The 22,448-nt window shown below is 38.1% G+C and overlaps 1 protein-coding gene across 1 annotated transcript in view; it reads right to left on the bottom strand.

Annotated features, from left to right (window-relative positions):
• NSMCE2 (NSE2 (MMS21) homolog, SMC5-SMC6 complex SUMO ligase) overlaps positions 1–22,448 on the bottom strand; it is a 126,147-nt gene that overhangs the window by 56,834 nt on the left and 46,865 nt on the right. The window contains 1 exon segment of the mRNA XM_012572116.5: positions 9,796–9,949. Within this exon segment, the coding sequence (XP_012427570.5) occupies positions 9,796–9,949 (154 nt within the window).

Raw genomic sequence — 22,448 nt, 5'->3', positions numbered from 1 at the left:
TCCTGCAAAAACTTGTCTTGATTTCACTAAGTCTCGGACTGACCCTTCAACTTTCAAATAAGAAGCAAGAGAGGGTGGGCTAGATCCAAAGAACTGAAGCAAACTACTGAAGTCCAAAATGATGAAAAATTCTGCCCCATGGCCTCTTAACCCTGAAGGTATCTACCTCCAGTAAGTCTCTCCCAGGTTCTCCAGGGATCTGAAGATCTGAGCTCTGTACTTGTCCAGAGCTGGCCCAGCCTCAAGATCTAAGAATACATTGTTTGTCCCACAACCTCTGACTCTTGAAAGGAGGCACAGCTCCATTCAGGTGGAAGAAGAGAAGGTGATGATGGAGTTGTAGAGAACCCACATTTCTTTCCATTTCTTGCTGCAAGTTAACTACTGGAGAACACAGTCATGCACTCTTCCAGCCCCCTTCAACTTCCAACTACACATAGTGGCATTTTGCTACAACTGAAGGACTGCAGAGTGCCCTTTGCACACCTGCCTGCAGCCAAGGGGTTGCTGAAAAGCCTATGAGCAATTATGTGATGTCAGATGTGAACTCCATCCCTTCCAGCAGCCTAACTCATGATGAGTAATGAAAATTGCTACAGAGGGCATGAGGCAGGGAAAGCCAACAGCAATGTTTTCCTGGTATCGTCCAGTCTGCAGTAATACAGTCAGGGGATGATCCAGAGTGGAGTCAAACATGTAATCTTCCTCATAAGGGCTTTTTTTAGGTGCTTATTTGTGAATTTACTGGCATTGCTTCCTGGGAAGCTGCTGTAGTCACAAGGCTATGGTATAAAACATAAACACTCTCACCCTCACTCCATTAACTGCTTCTCTCCCTCAACAGGTATTTTTAGTGCCTGTTGGAATACCTGTTAAGCAACTTGTCTTTAATCCTAAAATCATTCACTGCAAGTCTGGTAACACAAATCTACATCCACATTTGAGATGATAAGACACGATAAACCTATCCACACTTGTAAAGTCAGATGCTATGTATGAAATCAGAGCTAATAACTGCTGAAAGGTGACAAACCACTTCTCAGTTGTGACAAAACATCTGAATGCTCCAAACCTGTTTAAGTGTTAATGCCAAAAAAGGTGTTTGATTTCTTTGACTTTGTGCTAATGGAGATTGAAAGCAACATCCCTTAGGTCCCCTGAGAAACAGTATATAGAATTAGTACTTCAGATCCCTGATAACATCAGTAATCATTTGAGAGCCTGAAATTCCTAACTCTACAGAATGGAGCCATGGTCCATTTCCTCTCCAGCTACATAATACACACAGAGGTTCTCAGTATCACAGTAAAAGAAATTCACTACCTTTGTGCTAAAGTTGGCACATTTTTAGTCAACTTATGCAACACTGTGACTGACATGCAGATGTAACGAGAACTCTGTGCTGACGGAACAGATTTGTCACTGAATAAAGCTGTTCAAGCAGGTGTGCCATAGCTCTCCTCCTGGGAGCCAAGACACGTCACTCTGGGCTCTGGCATCCAGTCTGAGGTCTACAGACCTAAAAGATGGGTGTTGCAGTCCTTTAATGCTTCTCTAGCTTTATTCCTCCATTTCAGCCCAACATCTAACAGATTCGGGGGAGTGTGAAGATGATCTCCTGTATATTAATGACATAAAATTCAAGTTGGAAAGAAACCATGCTCTACTGTGAGTTTAAGAGGGAAATGAAATAATTTGGATATCAAAAATTACAGTAAGCCAATGAGCCAATGCACATGAACATCTGATATGTTTAATAATCTTGCTGTACACTACTATTTTGTGTGTTATTATATGTTGCAAGTATAGATCAGGGAAAGCAAAATTCCACTGATTTCAGACCTACATTGGCATTTACCAAAGCAAGGTCTACCTCAACCTGCCACACTTCTGAAGGACACACCAAAGAGCTGCATGGCAAATAGTTTCCCATAAAATACCAAGAGTTCTACTTTCTCTGAACTAGAGTATTCTGAAGTTACCATGCACTGTGATATGCACTGATGAATTATTATTTAGTCAGCAGTATCTCAGAACTACTTGCCTGTTTCTCCTCAAATGTGTTTTGTCCCAGCAGTCAATACAAATGCATTACTTGGAGTAGTAGAGTTCTACTTGAATGAGTATTTCCACTGATCCTCGTGTATACTGATGGCACAAAGTTCCACCATATAAATGACTGAAATTAACTTATAGAAAGAGTGAAAAAACCTACTGTCCCTCCAGATAAATATTCTAATTTGTCAAACAGACAAAAATGAGTATATAAAACAAAGTTCTGTAATTTTAAAGCTCCACTAAGCTCTAATTTTCTCCTTCCTCCTCAATATACTGACTTCAAAATGAAAGCATCTCATTAAAAAATTTTAACACTGAGGTGTTTTCCCTTTCCTCTTTCTTTGATTTTTTTTCTCCTTGGACTGTTCTTCCCCTGTTTTCTTGTGATCACACTTAAAATTTATACTGCAAGCTCATGGAAAAAGATTGAAATACCTGTATCATCTGATTTTTAAATCTTTCTGAACAGTTGGCAACGATATAATGGCAAGTAAAATTGTACTTAGCTGTCAGAGGCAGTTCTTGCATTTTCACTGCTCAGATTTGCAAAATAGTATGCATTACTACACCATGAAAGAAGTGAATGAAAACTCTAAGTGAAATCACTGGTGATTTGTTACCAGAAAACAAATTTCCCATAGTGTATAACACATCTATTTAACATTTCTGAATTTTAGATAAGTCAAGGTTTAGTACATATCCCTATGCTTCTCACTCATCTGAAATTTATAAAATATTTCTGATGAGTGCAAGTATGGTCACAACACATGAGATTTTATAAGTTTCCATGTTGCATGACTGGACTACCATAGAGTCAAGAAATGCAGGAACTGACTGAATAAAACTAAACTCCATTAAGGGAGAGCATTTCTATAAGCCAGGGTACAGTGCTAGAACAGGAACAATGAGCAAAAACTTGGTCACTGACTTATTTTGCTTGAAATTTCTCACCATCTGAGCAAAGTTCTAAGATTTTTCATCATCCTTCCAAGAGAAACAACAAAGAAAAAATTAATATGATGGCATTTTGTTAGATATTGTGATTAAATGCAACATCAAGGGAATAGAAGCAACATCTAGAAGCTCCCTTCCTGACCTATATATTCATATGAACAGTAAAAATGCCATGCTGGTAGCAATCAATGTGCTCAGTTAAGAGAGAATTATCCCACAGCAGTAACAATAAATTAACCTAAGTATTATCCCTAAGAGTATAATAATAATAAAAAATTATTTCCATGTAACACACTATTTCCTTTCTAAATTTTATAGACTCGGTGCTGACCTGAAAGCCAGGCTGATATAAAACCAAGACTTATATCCTGAAAAGACTTTTGCAATGGCATAAAATGCAGATCATTAAAAAAATACACATATAGATTAGATGACAGACATAGAAAGAGATAAGAAGATCTTATCCTCAAGCATCCGCAGATTAGAAGGGCAGATATTTATAACAGGAGAGACCTACATCAGATGCTCTTTCTGATTTAGATATGTCCTCCCTGAGCTGAGTGCTTTTCTATAGTGCTAAAACATCAGTGACTCTCACTATTTCCTTCTGCATTGTTGCCATTTTGATATATAGTTAAATACACTGTGGACAGAGAGAGGGGGGGACTGATTCCAGAGTTACAGGTCAATCACTTAATAGGCCCAGAGTCAGTAAAGTTTTGATTTTAAATCACCAAGGCTGAAACTCAGGTCTCTTATACCCAAGGTTACTCATAATGGAGAAGAGTTGTTGGAGGAGGTGGGTTGATTCCTCTTTCATTTTAACTCTGAATTACATGTCAGAGCTTTAAATGTCAAAGCAAGAAACTTCTTATTTCGATCAATTGCATTAAAAAGGCAATCATTTCATCAAAGAAACCCTCACAAGGTCTATTGGCTATTGATGTTCTTCGTTCATCCCCTAACACAATTATTGTTAATGCAAGCTTCTGCATTTTCAGCAAAAAGAAAAAAGCACTAATTTTTACCCTGGAAAAGTCATTCCAGATTGCAGAAGGAAACTTCTGATAGTTTTATTCATTCTGGTCCTCACAAACTAGCAAGGACAGTAGCTGTGATGGTAATTTTGCACTCTGGATATTGTTCTGGGGTACCATTACAGCTCCCATTGCTATACTATGCGAGCATCCCATTTATCTAGTTTGTTTCTCGAGCTGATCTTTCCAAAAACTGTGAAATAGGATAGTTTTAACTCATTCCACTATTAGGCCCTCATCTCTTAATCCTTCAAAACTACAACTGGGAGAGGTCACTCCTGAGCAATCAACTAGTTCCTCCCAGAAAATATCCAGACAGGACAGTCCCAAAAGGAAAAGCCATGCCAAGTTTCTCTTCTCAGGACAGTCCTTATGCCCTACCCAAAAGTCAGTTCTCACTCACAAAAATGCCTCTTGACATACCCATTTTATTCCTCTGGGGCTGCAGTTTTCCCCCTCAGCATCATGCCATGAAAACATTACTCTGGCACACTAAAACACACTTGAGTTATTATCTACAGTTCTTTGAACTCAAAAAATCACAAAAACATAATAACGGTGCTTTATTGCCGCTAGTGAAACGGGGCAATGGAATGGTTTGTACTCAATTGGACACGGCTGCTTTGCTCCACAGGCTACCAGCCCAGAGCAGCACGGATATGAGCAAGCCCAGATCTATTCTTGCACAGTCCATGAAGACAATACACCCAGAACTGATCTCCAGGCATGGGTGTAAGGTCCAGACCCACAGAGTTTTTAGGAACCTAACTCCCAATGATCCATTCTGAAATTAAATGACTTGATCTAAGACAATAGAAGGTAACAAAGCAAAGACCTAAACCAAAGACTCCTAAACTTCAAATGACCTTCTCAAGTGCTGGATCCTCTTTCATTTCTTTACTAGTCAAGGGGATGTCTGTAAGGGATTTTACGTAAATGAAAAGTGCATATCCCACACATATCACTGAACTGTCATAACACCAATCCCACTTTCAGCTGGAATTTTCACCTCTTTTGCTGAAGTTGTTTTCTCATAATTAGTCAATAAGGGGATTTTAAAATATTTTTTTACATTGACAATATAAGGAAAAATACACTAAGATTACTTCTCAGCTGATTTTCTGCCATCAGAGCTTAGTATAGGGACAAAAATAGGCCAACTAAGAAGTAAACTACAACTGAAGAGAAGCACGGATCTGCAAATCAGTTATGTGAGTCCATACAAGTAACTTCAACTATTTCCTCAAATTTCACCACTGCTGTGTGGTAAGAAGTAAAACTAAATTGCCTACCTCAATGTGATGTTGTGAGGATTAATTGGATGAAACTCATCAAGCAATATAATATACAGTGTCTTGCTGCAGCTTTCTTATCCTACTAAAAGCAAATCAAACACCTTAGTCTTTCCTGGAATCTGTGATAGACTGTTTTTAAAATTTAAAGATAATTTCTTTCATAGTAACATTTTTTCTATCCCAAACTGTATCTAAAAAAACATTTTTTCACACCATTATTTCTCAGCATATGCATAACTTAAAATACACATATCAACAGGGCATATGGCATCTACTTGAACATTAAATTTAAAATCTTCTCCTTTCAAAATATTTGCTTATTGATAATGACTATAAATCTATACTAGCAAAATGATACATACTTTTGCCTTTTAAAGACTCAGAAACTTTTTTTTTCCTTCAGTGGAGAATGCAAGAAAGCTCCTTACAACTGCAGTGTACCTATTTTCCAAACTACATTACAGTGACTGGTTTCCTATGACAAAAAAGTGCCTAAACTACTATTGAGTGTCAAAATTATTTGTCCCCCATTAAAAAAAATAAAAAACATCTTTCCTACATTTGCCAAATCCAGTCCCTAAACTGTTTGGCACAACCAGCAATATTGTCATTCACTCAAATCTTATCATTTTCCACAAAATCACTACTGAAGCACGCATCTGTTGTGTGTTTGCAGAACCCGCAGTTATCATGGATTCCAAAGTGCACCTTATCAGCTGCTACGAAAGGGCTGTGAGATCTGTCATCCTTTATGCACCAAACGTGACACTAAATAACCTTCAGCAAATACAGTAGTGGCAGCTAGGGTCACAGGAGAAGAGATTATACCTTCTGATTAGCTCTCCATACAGAGTATCATACATTTAAACTGTGGCACGGAGAATAAAGATCACAGTTTCATTCTGTGAAGACAAAATATCTCATACTTTCTGCCAGAAGATAGATGCCTTTGATATGTGTATAGATATATGTGTATATATATATTCTGGCATGAAATAAAAAGACTCAGTAATACAACTTCAAACAAAAGGTGGGATTTTAAACTTACAGAAGACACAAAATGCAAAGTTACAATTCCTGCAAGGTTTACTCCTATGGGCTCACTCCTGCAAGGCTCTGTACTGTGGTCATGCTCCAATAAGGAAGTGAAACATGCCAACAATCTCACTCATTTCAAAGGATCTACTAATAAAATTTAATTTATGCAACTTGCTTAAGCATTTCAGTTAATCAAAAGGAGATCACTAAGCACTTTGCAGATCTAGGACCCTAATGTCTAAGGACAGCATCAATTATGTAGTGGTAAGGACACAAAAAAAATTCCTTACCACACATGCAATCATTTTGAACTTTCTGGTATTACCAAATTTAGTGAATACTCCTCCAAGTACTCAGTTATTTGGAAAATATAACGTAGGCACTTGGGGGTACAAGAAATGGTTAAAAAAAGGAAAAATCAACCAACACCTTTCCTATTGCTTATAGTCTAAGAAGGTTCGAGTAGAGAAATGAAACTGTTTTCCAATAAAAATAAGAAGTGGGAATTTAGGAAACTAAGATAGTTCTGGAAACAGACTTCAGAAAAATCACTTGCTGTTCACATAAAACCTGTCTGACAGTGTTTTGACACATATCAGAGGTGAAGATTTTTCATCACTTCACCAACTCCAGCTAAAGTAGCTGCATAAAAAAGGCTCACAGATTTAGAGAAAATGTCTGAAAACTGTCTGAACGATGAGCAGAACAGAAACTGCTCTGAGGCATGATCTCATCCTTACTGCCACAGAGATGTACTTGCCCAATTTCATTTCTGCACCTTTGCTGCTGAAGTTCAAAGCTGAGAAGGTCTCCTTCCCACAGAACTGCCAAGGGAAGACAAGCTGAAGGTGATACAGCACCCTTCTCCTCCCTGAGAATTGGAGCTACCTATGGCACTGCCTGTCACCTGTCAGGGGACAGGGAACAACCATGCAGCCTCCTTTCATCGTGGTGGCAGCAAATATCAAAAGAGAAAATATATTAACTTAATTTTCTGTTAAAATAAGGTTGTATTTAACTGCTTCACACTTTGCACCATACCTAAAAACTGTGTTGAGAAAGTTTTTCTCCTTCAAATCTCAGTTAATTTCTAAGTAGCAAGACAATGTGAGAATATAATATTTAATTGTTCAGCTGTTCTAGAATATAAATGTAAAAATGATTAAATAAACTTTATGCAAACTTTTATGCAAATAAAATTTTGCATAAAAGATACATAATCATTAATGGTAATGCATTCTAGAAGGCAAATCATTTTAGTATCTACCCTGTCTGTTCCTTTAAGATAGAAAATATTGGAACAAAAGAAAAAAACCAACAAAAACACAAACAAACAAATATAAAATAACAACTAAAACAAAACAGGAAAGACCCTCTGAGAAAACCTGGCAGAAGTTTTTATATTTTATCTAATCGAGCAATAAAACCAAATTCCAGAAAAAAAGCTAAAAACTGAACCTCAATGGTGTATGTGTTCTTGAGAAAAGCCAGGAATTGTGAACTAAGTTGCACCTGGCAAGGCTAATAGTTGAAAACAAAATATTAACCAGTAGTTGTTGAGGAAGTTATCAATACATGTAACTCACATCCAGCAGTTTTCAAGTGTGTTCCAAAATCTGTAGACCCATTATAATGAGCTGTTGAGGCCAGACTTGTAGGACTCATGCTTTTGAAATCACAGCTCATGCAGGAGAAGGTAAAGAATACACAGATAACTTGGCTTAAGCATGAATGCTGAAGATTTAACAGGATGACCTTAATTTCTTCTTACAAAATGACCCCAGCAAAACCACATGTACATATAGTATGTTTAAAGGTAAATCACCAGCTTATGGAAACTAGTAATACTTTTTACAGATTTTATTAATCTTCAGTTCTGCTGGTATTGCAAGTGGAATGTTACAAATCTGGATTTCAGGCAGCGGTAGCAGAATGATGTCCTCATGTTTTTTAGGAATCTTTTCTATTGTATTTATTTAATTTGGTTTTTGTTTTTTTTTTTTTTTTAACAGGTCAGCCAGTTAGAACTTAATCCCATAGCTTGAACTGACTGTATCACCAGAGCATACACCCCTTCCTCAGGCAATTACAAGGTAGAAAGTAAATCCAAAGTCAGTTATCAAGATTTTTATCGTCTTAGTTACAAACACCTGGAAATAAGAAATTACAACATAATGGTGGGGCAGTAATAATTTTATGGTTATGAAGGGAGTGAAAATTACACTGTTTTGTGTTCTGCAACTTGGTATGTTCATTCTTAGAGTAGTGCCAAGAGCTCTATTAAACTCAGAGATTAGTGCTGAAATGCATAAAGACGTGAAACAAATATATTAAGCCTTCAAGCTCTAATCCTAGGGAGTCTTGAGATACCAGATCTGAAATTCACCTTGTCAAGCATGTCCTATAAATCTCTACAGGGAAGCAATGCAAAGTCCAGTGGGAAAATTCTTTCCACTGGTTTCTTTGGGTTTTGGATAAGGCTCAAAAAAAATCCAGAATTCAAGGAAAGCTACAGTAGAGCATCCAGAATATAATTTTTCAATGGTATAAATCATTAATCTATGACTGAAGCTCCTGAGATACCAGTTTATGTTGAAATCAAAATGTAGGATGGGAGGGAATAGGTAACAGGGGTCAAGGGACAGCAAGCAGAATAGTATGACTTCAGAACATAATCATGACTGGGGAAGAGCAACACAAATAGTGTCAGAGCACATGAACTTTCCTAGCAGCAGTAATCAGAGAGATATTTTAATGACTGCTATATATGTGTGGGGCAATAAAAGTAGACAATTTTGTTGTGTTGCATAAATAACCAAACTGTTTACTCTTCATTTTTTCTGGTAATTTAAGCACAAATAACCTAAAATTTTAACACTTGAAAAAATTACATGAATTTTTAAAAAATTTATTTTAGCAATCTGCAGTGTTGGACAGTGCGTGCACACAAGCTGTAAACCTGAGAACACGTACACTAAGCATTTTCCAACAATATAGTTCTACGATTAAAGCAAAGGTCTTCTTAGTGTTGCAACACATCCCATGTTGTGAAACAGGAGCAATTTGTTTAAGTGACAAATGAAAACAGCTTACCTAATCCTTTTAGGAGATCCTATCAATTAAGAAATAAATGCGAAAGGTCTTCAAATGAAAAAGCCCACCTTATCAAAAAAAATGTTTTTCACTATGTTTTTCATTATATTTGTGTTCAAACACAGCAGGAGCTGTTGGAGTCTAAATAAAACTACCAAGGTAATTACACTGGCTTTTTTCTACACAGATATCAATTTAAGTAAGTTTTTAAGAATACTCATATCAGTTTGAGCTATAAGTGGCAGTTCTATATTTCAGGGCAGTTAGTCAGATTTTACTGCTTAGCATTCAAAGGATCATTTATAAAAAATCAGACTTACATTGTTTTTTCATCTCCTTAAGTTGATCCTTAAAATACATATATTTTTCATTCTGTTGTAAATCTGAGTCACTGTTCATGCTCTCCATTTCAAGGAATTTTTCTCGCGCCAAGTTTTCTAAATCTGGTAAATTTTCTGGTTTTTCTCGTTTTACCTGTATGGAAGAAGAAATAGACTGTATTCATTATGACACATTTTAATACAAAGCAGAAGACATCAAGCAAAACGCCATTAGCATAATCTCAGTTTCTTTTGACTACAGTTAGACTTCCTGCTCTGAAGCCATAACCCCCAAGTAATTCATTTCAGTAATAGTAAGTATGAAATGAGATATTAGCTTCTCAGTGTCGTTTAACTCATTTTCTGGGTATTTCTCACAGTAGCAAAAGGGAAAACTGAACCTTGCAGTCAAATTACCTCTGTAAGTGGTGAAGGTAAACATGTTAACAGGAGCCAGCATAACACTTAACAAGAATGAAACAAAAGTATACAACTCTGTCCAGAAAGCAAGAAGATAACAGAAAATCTGAAATAACTTTTAAGAGTTTTGCAAAAACCTCCACTCTCATCACTTTGGAATCAGGTTTACAGAAGCCTATAATCTACATGGAAGATTAGAGTGATAACACCAGCAAGAACAGTACAGCTAATGGGAAAGGAAACCACCCCAATTTATTTGCGCTGTCTGAACAAGAAGCATTAAGCCACACAAGCAGGCAAAAACAGTTTCTTGAAAAGCACTTACTTATGGCAAATACATCTGGAATGATCTGAAGAATAAATACCCAGAAAAGGGAAGTCATCACGCAGACAACATTAAGATATTCTAGGAATGCAAAAAGCACTCTGGGAAGGCCCTAAAATCAATAATTGGAGATTTCTGTTTCTCAAGGCAACATTAAATTCTAGGGAAGTGTAACTTTGACAGCTCTTCATGAGAACTAGCTTAGGGACTGCACTGTCCAATGAGGATCAGCAACAGCACCAAGTCAGAAAGAAGGTGGACATCTGACAAATCCTTAATGCTAAGCATTTTCTGAACCAGAAAAAAAGCCAATTCTATCCCAAAATCATGTCAGAATATGCCAATCTGAAAAAAAAAGGAGGTAAGCACCATTTCTGCTGAGCCACTCTTCCCCTACCACACATACTAAATTCTGCCCTTCACCAGACCATGACACCATTCATTGTGAAAGACAGGAAAAAAAGGAGCCTACTGAGAAAAAAAACACAAAACAGTCTGCTTCATCAAATCATTTACAAGTTTAAAAGTTTACAGAGACCTTGGAAATCCTACAGAATATATTTTGTTTTGGGAGCCAAACAAATAAATGTTCACATAAAAATTGACTTAGCAGATACATAAAATGAAAAAAAAAAAACTTTACTATCGTTTAAGCAAAGCAAAGAAATCCATAGAACTATTACTTTTTCCAAGAGCAAAGCCAGTTTGGCACACTTACTTTCAGCAGACGCAAGTTGTGGCAAGAAGAAAAATAAGAAAAAAACATGCACTGCCAGGTGATAGAATGAAGTTTTCAAAGGCACCTGGAGATAAAAGATCACCTACCACAACATCCAGCTGTAAATGGGAAAGACTCAGTAATACTTTTGTACCAAAGGAGCACAGCCACTATGAAAGACCAACAGCATGTCATCAGAGATGCTTAGACTGCTGCAGGAGCCAGCAGGTATGTAGAAACTTTATCCCATGATAAAGAATGTAGAAATTTTATCCCATGAAAGGAACAGAGGAAAACAGAGCATCCTGTGCCCAGTGCAGCAAGGACAATCATTCACACTCAAATGGTTTGTCTGTGCCAGCATCACAGCACCCTGCTGCCACAGAAGGCCGATCACAACCCCAACCAGCATTGTTCAGTACTCAGCTGGAGAAGAAACTTGGCTATCAAGTGTATGCAAGAACAAAAAGGCACTTACTAAATCAAAATTCATTTAAAATGCAAGACATTATAAAAGAATGCTTTGATCTGGACTCATGTAGTGCAAACATATTCCTTTCTGCAACATCACACTGATTTTACTGACATTCTCTCTTTAACATAAACATAACATGTGGAACACACAAGAATAGTCCAAATAACAGCTCACCACTAAGATCTGCCCTCATGACAAGTGAGAGCACTATGGCCAGATCCCATATAGAAGATCCAGCTGTGTATACTAAAAATAACCCTGAAGTGCTTCTAAGTTGCTGAGACTGACACCAATAGTAAAATAAATTATGTGGACATTCATCACAGGCATCCATCAGCAGTAAAGACAATGTCAATAATCTTTTCCTCTCCACAGGGACCACATTACACATTGATAGAGTTACATCAGGAGCTCTTTATCTTTTTCTTGACTCATGGAAGATTTGAGTGCAGATATGCATCAACATAACATCTTCAATCATACCTTCAGACTGAGGTGAAAAGAAGGGCACAGCCAATGTTAGTTCAAACAGTGGTTCTCAACTCCAACTTCCAGAATGAAAAGACTTTTTATGAGCAGAAAAAAAGGCAGGAACTGTAACTTACAGCATTACACTACCAAAAGGACATATGTTTGAGAAGGTGCATTACATCACCCTTTGCTAGTGCTACCTCACCTCAAGTGCTGTGTGCAATCTTGGACACCACAATGTAAGAAAGATATAAATGTGTTAATGAGCACCCAAAGTGGGGCCATGAAGATGGTAAACAGCTTAGAGGAGGAGCTGTATGAGAAATGGCTGACGTCAGCCCAGAGAAGAGGAGACTACAGGGAGAAGCTCATTGCAGTCTGCAGCTTCCTCGTGAAGGGAAGTGGAGGGCCAAGTACCAACCTCAGCTTTTTGGTGGCCAGCTACAGGACCCAAAGGAAGAGCACAAAGCTGTGTCAGGGGGATTTAGGTTGGGTATTAGGAAAAGGTTCTTCACCCAGAGGCTGCCAGGCACTGGGACAGGCTCCCAGGGAAGTTGTCACAGTGCTGAACCTGACAGAGTTCAAGAACTATTTGAACAATGCTCTCAGATACATGATGGGATTCTTGCGAGTGTCCTGTGCAGGGCCAGGAGCTGGACTCAATGATCTCTGTGTCTCTCTTCTAGCACAGGATACTCTTATGATTCTATGCTATGCACACAAATAAACTTTGTCTGTGCCACTGTGGAGCTACAAAATTTGCATTAAGACATCTCACAAACCTCAAGAGAATGTTTACATAAAACTCTCCCTCAGCACCTAACTAATCACACAGCCTGCTGCCATAGGTCTATTAAAGTAAGAGCTAGCCTACTATTTGCTGGGGGCAACATGAACAATTCCACCAGCTATTGAGAGAAAAAAATCATTCACACCAGCTCTATTCCCAATAGCAATACCTCACCAGATTGTGAGGACAGCCCAGCAATGCAGCATATATGACAAAGGCTCAGACAACCACCTCATACAGAAACCTAGAGTCAAATGTGAGAGATGCTCAAAGAATGCACTTTCTTGTAGTTTAACTTCTTTCATGTTTACAATTTAAATTCAGTTTCTGTTCACCTCCACATGATTGCTGTCATTAAAATGATTAGTAGAGACACCATTCCTGACCACACTCAGTACTGTACCACACACATGCTATTACTGAAATACCAGGTAGACCTTCTGGAAGGTCAATACATCACAGGAGAATAATAAAGCATGTCCACCCACTATAATAACAAGCAAATACATTTTGCTGTGCACAAGCAATTTCTCTTCAGTGCTGCATATCCTATGCCAAAGAGAGGGCGCGAGAATGGTCTACACAACAACACAAATGAAAACAAATTAAAGAAAATGTCCTATCACTGGGGAGATCTGTGAGGATCTCCCCGACATCCTCACAGTGGGACAGAATTACAACATCTCATACACTGCATCAGCAAAACACCTTTACAGGTTCATTACAGTTTTCTTTAGCTCTTGCCACCCACCTACTCCTACTCTACAGATTCTTGATGGATGTAGGAATGATGAGATCAGCATAACAAAATGTCTGAGGGCAATACAAACATAGGGTATGGCTAAAGGAACAAGGCAAAATTATCAGTGTTCAGGGCACCAAGCTGGGGTCATGCCCCTTCTTGGTCTCAGCAGCACGTCAGATAAATGCTTACCAGCAGACCTGAAGTCATTGACATGTTCAATTCCTCAGAATAAGTTACTTCACATGAGAACCAAGAAAGACACATTAAGCAAACAACTGTTCGTTTAGCAGCACTGTCAGCCAAAACCAGCATGCTAAGTAACACCTTGCACTCATTAGTCAATCCATTGAGAGCTACATTGATTTTGAAATGGGGTGGAGGCATACACACCCTGCAAAGCATCCTGGAAATTACATGTAACGATGAACTGGGAGTGTTCAGGACATATGGTGAAAAGAAGTATCAGTCACAACATCTTGTTTACAGCAACAGAAAAAGCAAAAGCATCTGCTGTGCCATACTAGCAAAGAACCACATGGGTTTTTACATGGGGGCTCAGCAATAAGGAAAACAGACATGTTATATATAACATACATATACATACATGATCTAGCAGAAGTCCTGATAAGAAAACTCATTTGCAAAGGCTAAACACATAATTGTTTAGGAAAATGTAGCTGTAGTTCCACTATCAAAAGATACATTTACTCATGGCCTCACACCACCGCACCTTGTCAGAGCGGTATGTGCAAAAGGGCATCTGTGTTTGACAGGCAGTGCTTATGGAATGAGCCACTTCATGACAGGTCTTCTGCCAATATCTGTCTGTAAAGATACACCTTCCTCTCATGGATTCTTCCACTGGGAGGGTGTCTATTCTGTGCTTAAACTGTTAAAACTATGCCTCAAAAAATCAGGCTTTTTAAAAGGCCAGCCTGCAGAGCCTAAGGGAAGAGTAAATGCACGGTATTCCAAGGGACAGTCTGGGGAATTTTTATTTCATCAATTACCATAACCACCAAGTCAAAAATAAATTATTCTGTTCCAAACCAATCTCAGAACGAGTAAGGTCAAAGGTGCCATAGACTAAAATTGGACCAGTTTGCGGTATTAGTCTCCCTTCAGTAAGGGATCAGTGTCTAAAAAGGCACTAATTAGCATAACCCTGCATGCTGCACTGCAGCATTTAATAATTGTCCTGCCCAGTCCCAAAACACTTCACAAACATTAAAGAATTTAGCCTCAAACACCCATTGTGACATGTACCATGTATTTTACAAATGGACAGGCTGTGGCATTAGGAGATTAATAACTTGGCCTAAGGTTGCACAAGGAGACTGTGGCAGAACCCAGAATAAATACCAGAATAAATAAATCCCAGTTCTGTGCTTTGAGCACAAAGCCATCCTTTTACCTTCTCCTTTAGCTGAGGGAAAGTTCAAAGTAACGTGTGCATTTGGTTCACTCCCTATAAAGAGGCCTGAAACAGCTTGTGGCTGCTTGGCAAACTTTGTGATAAAAGAACAGCATTTTGCCTGTCACAGAAATGCTCCACTGGTCTTTGCATTGCAGTGGTTCAGCATGTGACACACCATGGTTATTTTTTAGCCTTTTTGTTCTTCTCTCTAGCACAGAAGTCTTTTTGCTGCATATTTTTATCCTGTCACTGTTCCAAGGTACTCTTTCTCAGGACTATCTTTTATATCCCTGGTATTTGGAAATTTGCCAGTACCATCCATTTTATTTCTCAGAAATTTCTTGCCATACATGAACCATGTTGCAGCTTCCTCAAATCTGTGATAAAATCTACAAAAGAACTGTCTTTTCATAGAATTCAGAATTCTCACTAGAGTCTTTCAAACCATGCATTATTTGTTCCCTGTAATTTAATTCCTGCAAAATATGGACTTCTGAAGTTTAATTTATGGATCTTATTGACACTTGAGTTTTGTGAGGTATAGAAACATTCCTGTTTGCTAATGAACTTTTGAAAGACCAGTCAGCTGAAAGGGCAGAATTTCTTCATTTTCCAGATTCTTTGTTGTTTCATTTATGAAAGGGAGGGTGATTAGTCGCTCAGAGCTATGTAGTTATTTAGATATTTATATTCCTTTGGGACAGCACAAAAAAGGATATGGTGATGTTTTCACCTAACTGCAAACTCAGAGTAATTTAGAATGTATTTACACTGCAGCCATGTGCCTCTGCATGTGGTTACCAAACACTGACAGCAGCTGCATCTTTTGAAGAAAAAACTTCTTATAGTTCCTGCTGGGACTGAATTTCTTACCTCTGTGAATTTGATTTTGTGAAGGAACTCAATCGATTTTTCAGACAGCCAAATTCAAGTCCTTCAGGAACAGGTGTGCCAGCCTACTGCATCCTACAAAGAGCCAATTCAGAACCTGGGAACCTCACATTTTCTGAGCTGGCATAACTTTAAAATGTCTGAACCAGACACGGACATATCTAAATCTGCTTACTTCAGAGAACAAATGCCAAGAATTGGCTGAAAACAGCAGTAAGAATGTCAGAACATCCTCTCTGAGCACCTCATATCATAGAGAAAGTAACTATTCTTCCTTTATTTATCTCTGCTATGCAACAAAAGCAGACAGAAATGCATGTCACCTTTCTTTCTTATTTAACAATTCCTACATCCTATTATTTCATCCTTACCTCACTAAATTATTTATTATTACAAATATGCAGCCTTTCAACACACATATTTATTTTACCTCAGGGTAAGTCAAAGTTTGCTGTGATTATTTATTATAACCAATTTTTTTTTTTCACTGAGAGGGAAAATAACATGGGACCTAAGTAAATTTGTGGGTTGAGTCACCCATACACTTTGTGAATCATGTGAGAACCAACTCTAAGTGAGTCACCACTGTAACTGAATCAGGCTGCAAAATTTCAGCTCAACCTAAACAGTCATTTATTATTCTTCAATGGCTAGATACAAACCCTTAGCAAATATCAGATCATTTGTTGATGCACAAATAAAACACTGCACTTGGAAACAACTGCAAGGACGGTCAAAAAGTATATCATCATTCAGCAGCAGGAGCTGCAGTATGAACAGAGCACAGCTGCAGCCAGGATTGCCTAAGGGCCCACATCTGATTCAAGAGATTCAACACCTCTGTACATCATGGCTGCAGGGCTGGGACTCCAGTTGAGCAACACCTTTGCAGACTATTGTGAAATACCAAGAGAGGCAGATTTGTAAGGGCTGACCCACAATTATGACACATACTGCCTTAATAAACCAGACAAGCACAACAGAAAATCACTGTCAGCACGATTCAAATATCCCAAAACGCTGCTAAAGTAACAGTATGAAGGTGAGGCAGGGTTGCCGTGGTTCCAAAACAGCACATCAATGAAGTGGTTGTAGCTAGGGTGTCCCCATAATAAAATTGCCTTTACCCTCCACAGTTTCCTTCCCCTGCTTTAAACACAGCTGCACACGTTCAACCCTTAAAAAGAAAGTAAGCACTGAGAGGCACACACTGCTTCCAGGTATACTGGGGTGTATCCAAGCAAACTCTCTCAACTCCTGGCACTCGACAGTCATTTCAGTAAGGCTATTAATGGGCTTTGGCCACCCTGGTTGCTTTCTGTCTCCTGTTTAGAAAGGAACCATATATATAGGGTGGGATTAATGTAAATGAGCACCAGGTGAAGAAACAAAACTGCCTGTGTGTGTGCAAAGTTTACAGTCTGAACAGCATCTCTTGGGGTTCCCAGTTAGAAGTTTCACCTCAAGCAAAATGCTCTACTCCACACACATTTTAACAGAAAAAAGCCACTCATTTGTATTTACCCCAGTTACTGACTATGGTAGAGAGAAGATGGTGAACACCCTTTTGTTTCTCCCCAAGACCCTTTGTGTAATGCTTTTCAAAGTGCAAAGGGGTAAAAATACGCAAAGAAATGGGATCTTATTGAAATACCAGTTTTAAAAGTACCTGTTACCAATAACATAAAAATGGCTCACAAAAACAGCAGTAAATGTGAGTATTAAAGGTGTGGTTTTCCCAAGGTACCAAACTGAAGAAAGCTCATGGATATTTAGCACCTTAATCTTTTCAGCATTTCTGAAAGTCTGAAAGTTTGCTGCAAGGGTTGAACTAAATATTCTTAATTACTTCAACAAAACAGAAGTCTGTCTTCATCTTGTTTTCTGTATGTTTTATTCTACATATGAAGTACGAATATGACAAAGCAAAAAGTTTGCTTTGGAAATAAGCTACACAGTTGGCATTAGCGTCTGCATCTTAATTCAAAGCCACCTTGCTTCATACTCTCCACAATAAAGGACACCTGAAAAACTGTGAAAAGTGTAAGAAACTGCAATTGAGCACAATAGTAGCAATAACAATACCTAACTGTAAAGTGGACAATCAAATCTGGTAGCTGACTCTAGAATAGGAAGCATACAAGAAGCGTTTTTAAAAATTCAGGCAGATTTGTCTTGCAAGCCTCTTGCAATTCATACACAGTATTATGGTTCAAGACATGGTGAAGGAGCAAGGCTGTCTTCTCCTCGTACCTAAAAGTTCTGCCATAAATAGAGTTTATATGAAAATGAATTTTGGTGCACTAGAGATACATAGCATTTTGCACCAAGTAGTTTTGCCTGAGCACAGATGAAGGCATGTAACAGCAAAACCAACTTACAATTTTTTTCTTATAAAAAATGTTGCTTTGTTTTAACAGTGTTTTAGAAACTGTGAGGCAGATGGTGCATCTGTTTTGGCAAGGTTGATTCAGCAAATGCATCAGGCTGTTGAACCAGTTTACCGAGCTACTGATTAATTCTCATATTTAGCAAATACATTAACATGGATATTAGAGCTATTTTTCTTTCTTTAATATCCCACTCAAACTGATGAGAATTTAGACATTGATTTCAGTGGGAGCAGAAGAAGGCCCTAAGGTGATTTCGGATTAACAACCTGTTTACTCTTGTATGGCTCTGCTTGTTTGACTAAGATCACTAAAACTTATGTTTTCTGCAGTATGGAAATAAAGGGCTAAATCCTAAAACAAGTACAGTTCAGTGTTATCTTCAAAAGCTCCTATAAAACACTGATTTATACCAGCTGTGTAGTTTATACAGAGTGTGAATTATATTTCAAAGACCTTCCTACAGCAACCATTGTTAAAATCTTTTGGTTTTCCAGAGGGATATTTTCCATATTCTTTCCAAATATTCTTTTCCTCCTGTGAAAGTCAGGCAAGCTTTTTCAATTTTTACCCCTTTTGGGTCTTTTTTTTCATTCATCTGATGACATTCTTGTCTTCAGAAAGTTCTTCAGCCCTGACAGCATTTCTTCTTCATACTCTTCAAAACAGCAATGTGAGTAATTTCAACATTTTTCATTAGGAGTAAATATAACCTTTATACTTTCAAGAAACAGCAATAAGTTATCTTAAGTACAGACTCATGTTTCATTTGAATAGATTTTAGTTGAAAAACACAAATTCTTTTTGAAACTTGAAGCCTAGACCCATCAAATTAATATATCTTTATTAATATACAGATCAGGATGGCAATAATTCCATCAGAGTGAGCTCCACCTTTAACAAAGCACAGTGAATTCAGTGATAGCACAGGGCTGCACTAAGCAAAAAAAGCAAAAAACCCGAGTGCAACTGCACTAAGCCTCCCAATTTCCTTATAAACTGGGAATACCAACCTTACTTATACTCAGTGGGTACAAATACCTCAGTTGTCTCTGTGCGTGGTGGCAGAATTGCCTTTTATTTTGCACTTTACTGCAAATGCCAGAGAGACGAGTCTCTCTTTTTAGCCTTTCTACATACCACATTCTTCCATCCATACTAGTGATGTTTACTTATCCAGCTTCCTATTGGGACAGCCCTCAATGGAATTACTAGCCACTAAATCCCAGGCCTCACTTCCAGTCTTATCCTTCTTGATTTACCTGTTCTGCATGACAGCTTGTGCTTCTTCCCTTGTATAGTCAAACACCATGTGCTCTCCTAGTACATGCTCAAGTGGTTATTTTCCCTTGCACTGCACACTCTGAAATGGTACCATACCCTTTCTGCTACATAGGTGTAACAGGGTATCTCCATTCTCTAATTTTTACAGGATCCCTGCAGGCAGACAGAGAAGGATGTTTTCAACTGCAATTCTTTTCCTCCTCTTTGCTTATAGGTCCATCTTTGTAATTCAGCTTCAGAAAAAGAACTGGATCAGGAAATGAGCATTTCAACTTAGTCTTTGCTCCTCGTATCATGCTGCTGTTCCTCTGTAGTTACCAGTTTTTGCAAAGAGAAGGGATGCTGTGTGACAGCCTGGATTAATCTTGTTTACATAACCACCCTTCGCATCCTTCCCATTGACCTTTCAAAATCCTTGGAGTCTATCCACACCTTTCCTGTTATCTATTACAGAATCAAGAGGCTGATTTGTGCCATCAGATAACTGATGATGCCAGCCTCTGTCACTCTACCTGTTTGATTTTCAAAACAAACGCATTTACACTCTCTCTCTCCTGGTCCTCCTACTGTAGGAAAGCTCCTAACATACATTTGGGAATATATCATTAAATCTTCTTCAAAATCCTTGGTTTACATCATTTTCCTTTATTATGACGCCAACAGATGCTTTCACAACTGGTTGTTTCTCTGCCAGCTGTGTGTCCTGCATGACTCAGCCCAACTTCCTGATTCCAGCGCATCCCTTTTGTACCGAGCCTCCCAAAACTGGGTCCTCAAAATTTTGACAAAACCCAAACAGTTTTTTTGCTATAGGTCATTACATTAGTATCTGCATCTTAGTTCAAAGCCACCTTGCTTCACAATCTCCATAATAAAGGAAACCTGAAAAGTTGTGAGCTACGAGCAGTAAGAAACTGCAACTGAGCACAATAGTAGTAATAACAAAACCCAACTGGTAGAGTGCACTGGATGAAATCTGATAGCTGACTAGAATAGGAAGCACACAAGAAGAGTTTTTAAAAATTCAGGTATATTTGTTTTGCAACTCTCTTGCAATTCATACGCAATGCCTTTTTAAAAAGTTAAATGCAAATTATCAATCCAGGTTTAAAGTTATGACTAGAAATGAAATCATATTCCAGCTCTCTAGCGTGTATAGGCTCTCCCATTACACACAAGCCCTTGCTTTTGTTGTTGGAAGTAATTAAAATCCAACTTTAATTTCTAAATATTTCATATTTAAAATAAGAATTTCTGTAAATCAGACTGTGTGACTGCAGTAGCAATTTACTCATGTCTTCAAAATGTGACAGCAGGGTGAGAAGAAACAGGAAAAAAAGAGAGTCCTCTCTCTTCCTCTTCCAGTTGGAAGGCTGAAGGAAACAGTTCTGCCTGAGAGTCTGCAGGACAATAGGAAAAACAGAAGCACAAACCAGAACAATTCCTAAATGAAGTACTCTTCAGCTGCACTGCTAAAGTGCTGTTTGTAAAAGCAAAATACATTTTAAAACTTAGCCTCAAATTTAAATACACTTTTCTTAATATTGATTTGGCTGACAAGAAAAGGTGTTAAGAATAGAAATCTTATTTGTCTCTCCAAGAACTCACTGACACAGGAAGCCACACCACTATGAGTTTGGACATAACACTGAAAAAAAAAATCAGTACTTTTTTGACTATCAAAAACATTCTCATTATGCTGTCTCCTAATCACAGAAATTTTATGCTGTACATGATTAGAAACTGTCATTTATAATAAGATTTAAAAGCATAAAACAGTAATTTTCTTTTAAACTTATCACTCTGTGCCTGCAAGTATTTTCTTTCTTTTATTTTTAAATTCAATAGATAGATTTTTTTTCCATATTCCTCAGTTTCTGCAATACTATCACATTTGTCCCCCAAGTTCTATCAGGCTGCTAGCACAAGCCCTGTGCCAGCCAACTCTCTTGGTAACACCTCTCCTGCCATTTGAACTTCTCCCTACATCTTCCTCAATTTACAGCCTTCATCTATTTAGGTTTTGAACTGGTTCTTCTCTTTCTCATACAACTTTGCTTTCCCTTTTTAGATTCTTTTGACACTCATCTCATCACCATTCATCACAGTTTTTAGTACTGCACTTTCCTTCTTATAACCCTATCAAACTTGCTTTTCCTTCGTTTCTCTGACTCACTGTATATCACATGCTAAACTGATTCCTGTCTTATTACTAGCCCTAATTATGGGATGCCTCCATTCTTCCTTTTATATATTACATTCTCACTGAACACCTGCTGAGTCACTGGCAAAGGATTTAGGGAGCAGACAGAGATACAGGTTGCCTACCCTGCACACAGGGGTCAGCAGTCTCACAAGAAAAGCAGTTTACACTGACCTCCTCACGGGGTCTTGTAATGCTTTCCCTCCCAAGTGCACCCACTGGTACCCAGGATTATTCTGCTCTGAGTGCTTCTGAGTGCTGCACAGTTTCCTCACTGTCAGTGACCTCCTTAAGTTCACCTCATTGTAAAGTGAAAATACACCATCTAAAGTGGAACCTTATAACTCAGTGTAAGTAATTAACCTTGTAATTGCACATCACACTTCAACAGGAATCTTCCTTATGAGTACGTCGCAGTAAAATACTTGATCTGATTCTACTCAGTAATTTTTTTGCAATCAGATGAAATTTCAGCTACATCTCAGCCAATCACTTTATATTTTGGTCAATGCCTGTAGTATAAC

Source organism: Taeniopygia guttata, chromosome 2 (assembly GCF_048771995.1).
Source record: "Taeniopygia guttata chromosome 2, bTaeGut7.mat, whole genome shotgun sequence".
Classification (NCBI taxonomy): Eukaryota; Metazoa; Chordata; class Aves; order Passeriformes; family Estrildidae; genus Taeniopygia; species Taeniopygia guttata.
This window is presented reverse-complemented; position numbering and strand designations above follow the sequence as displayed.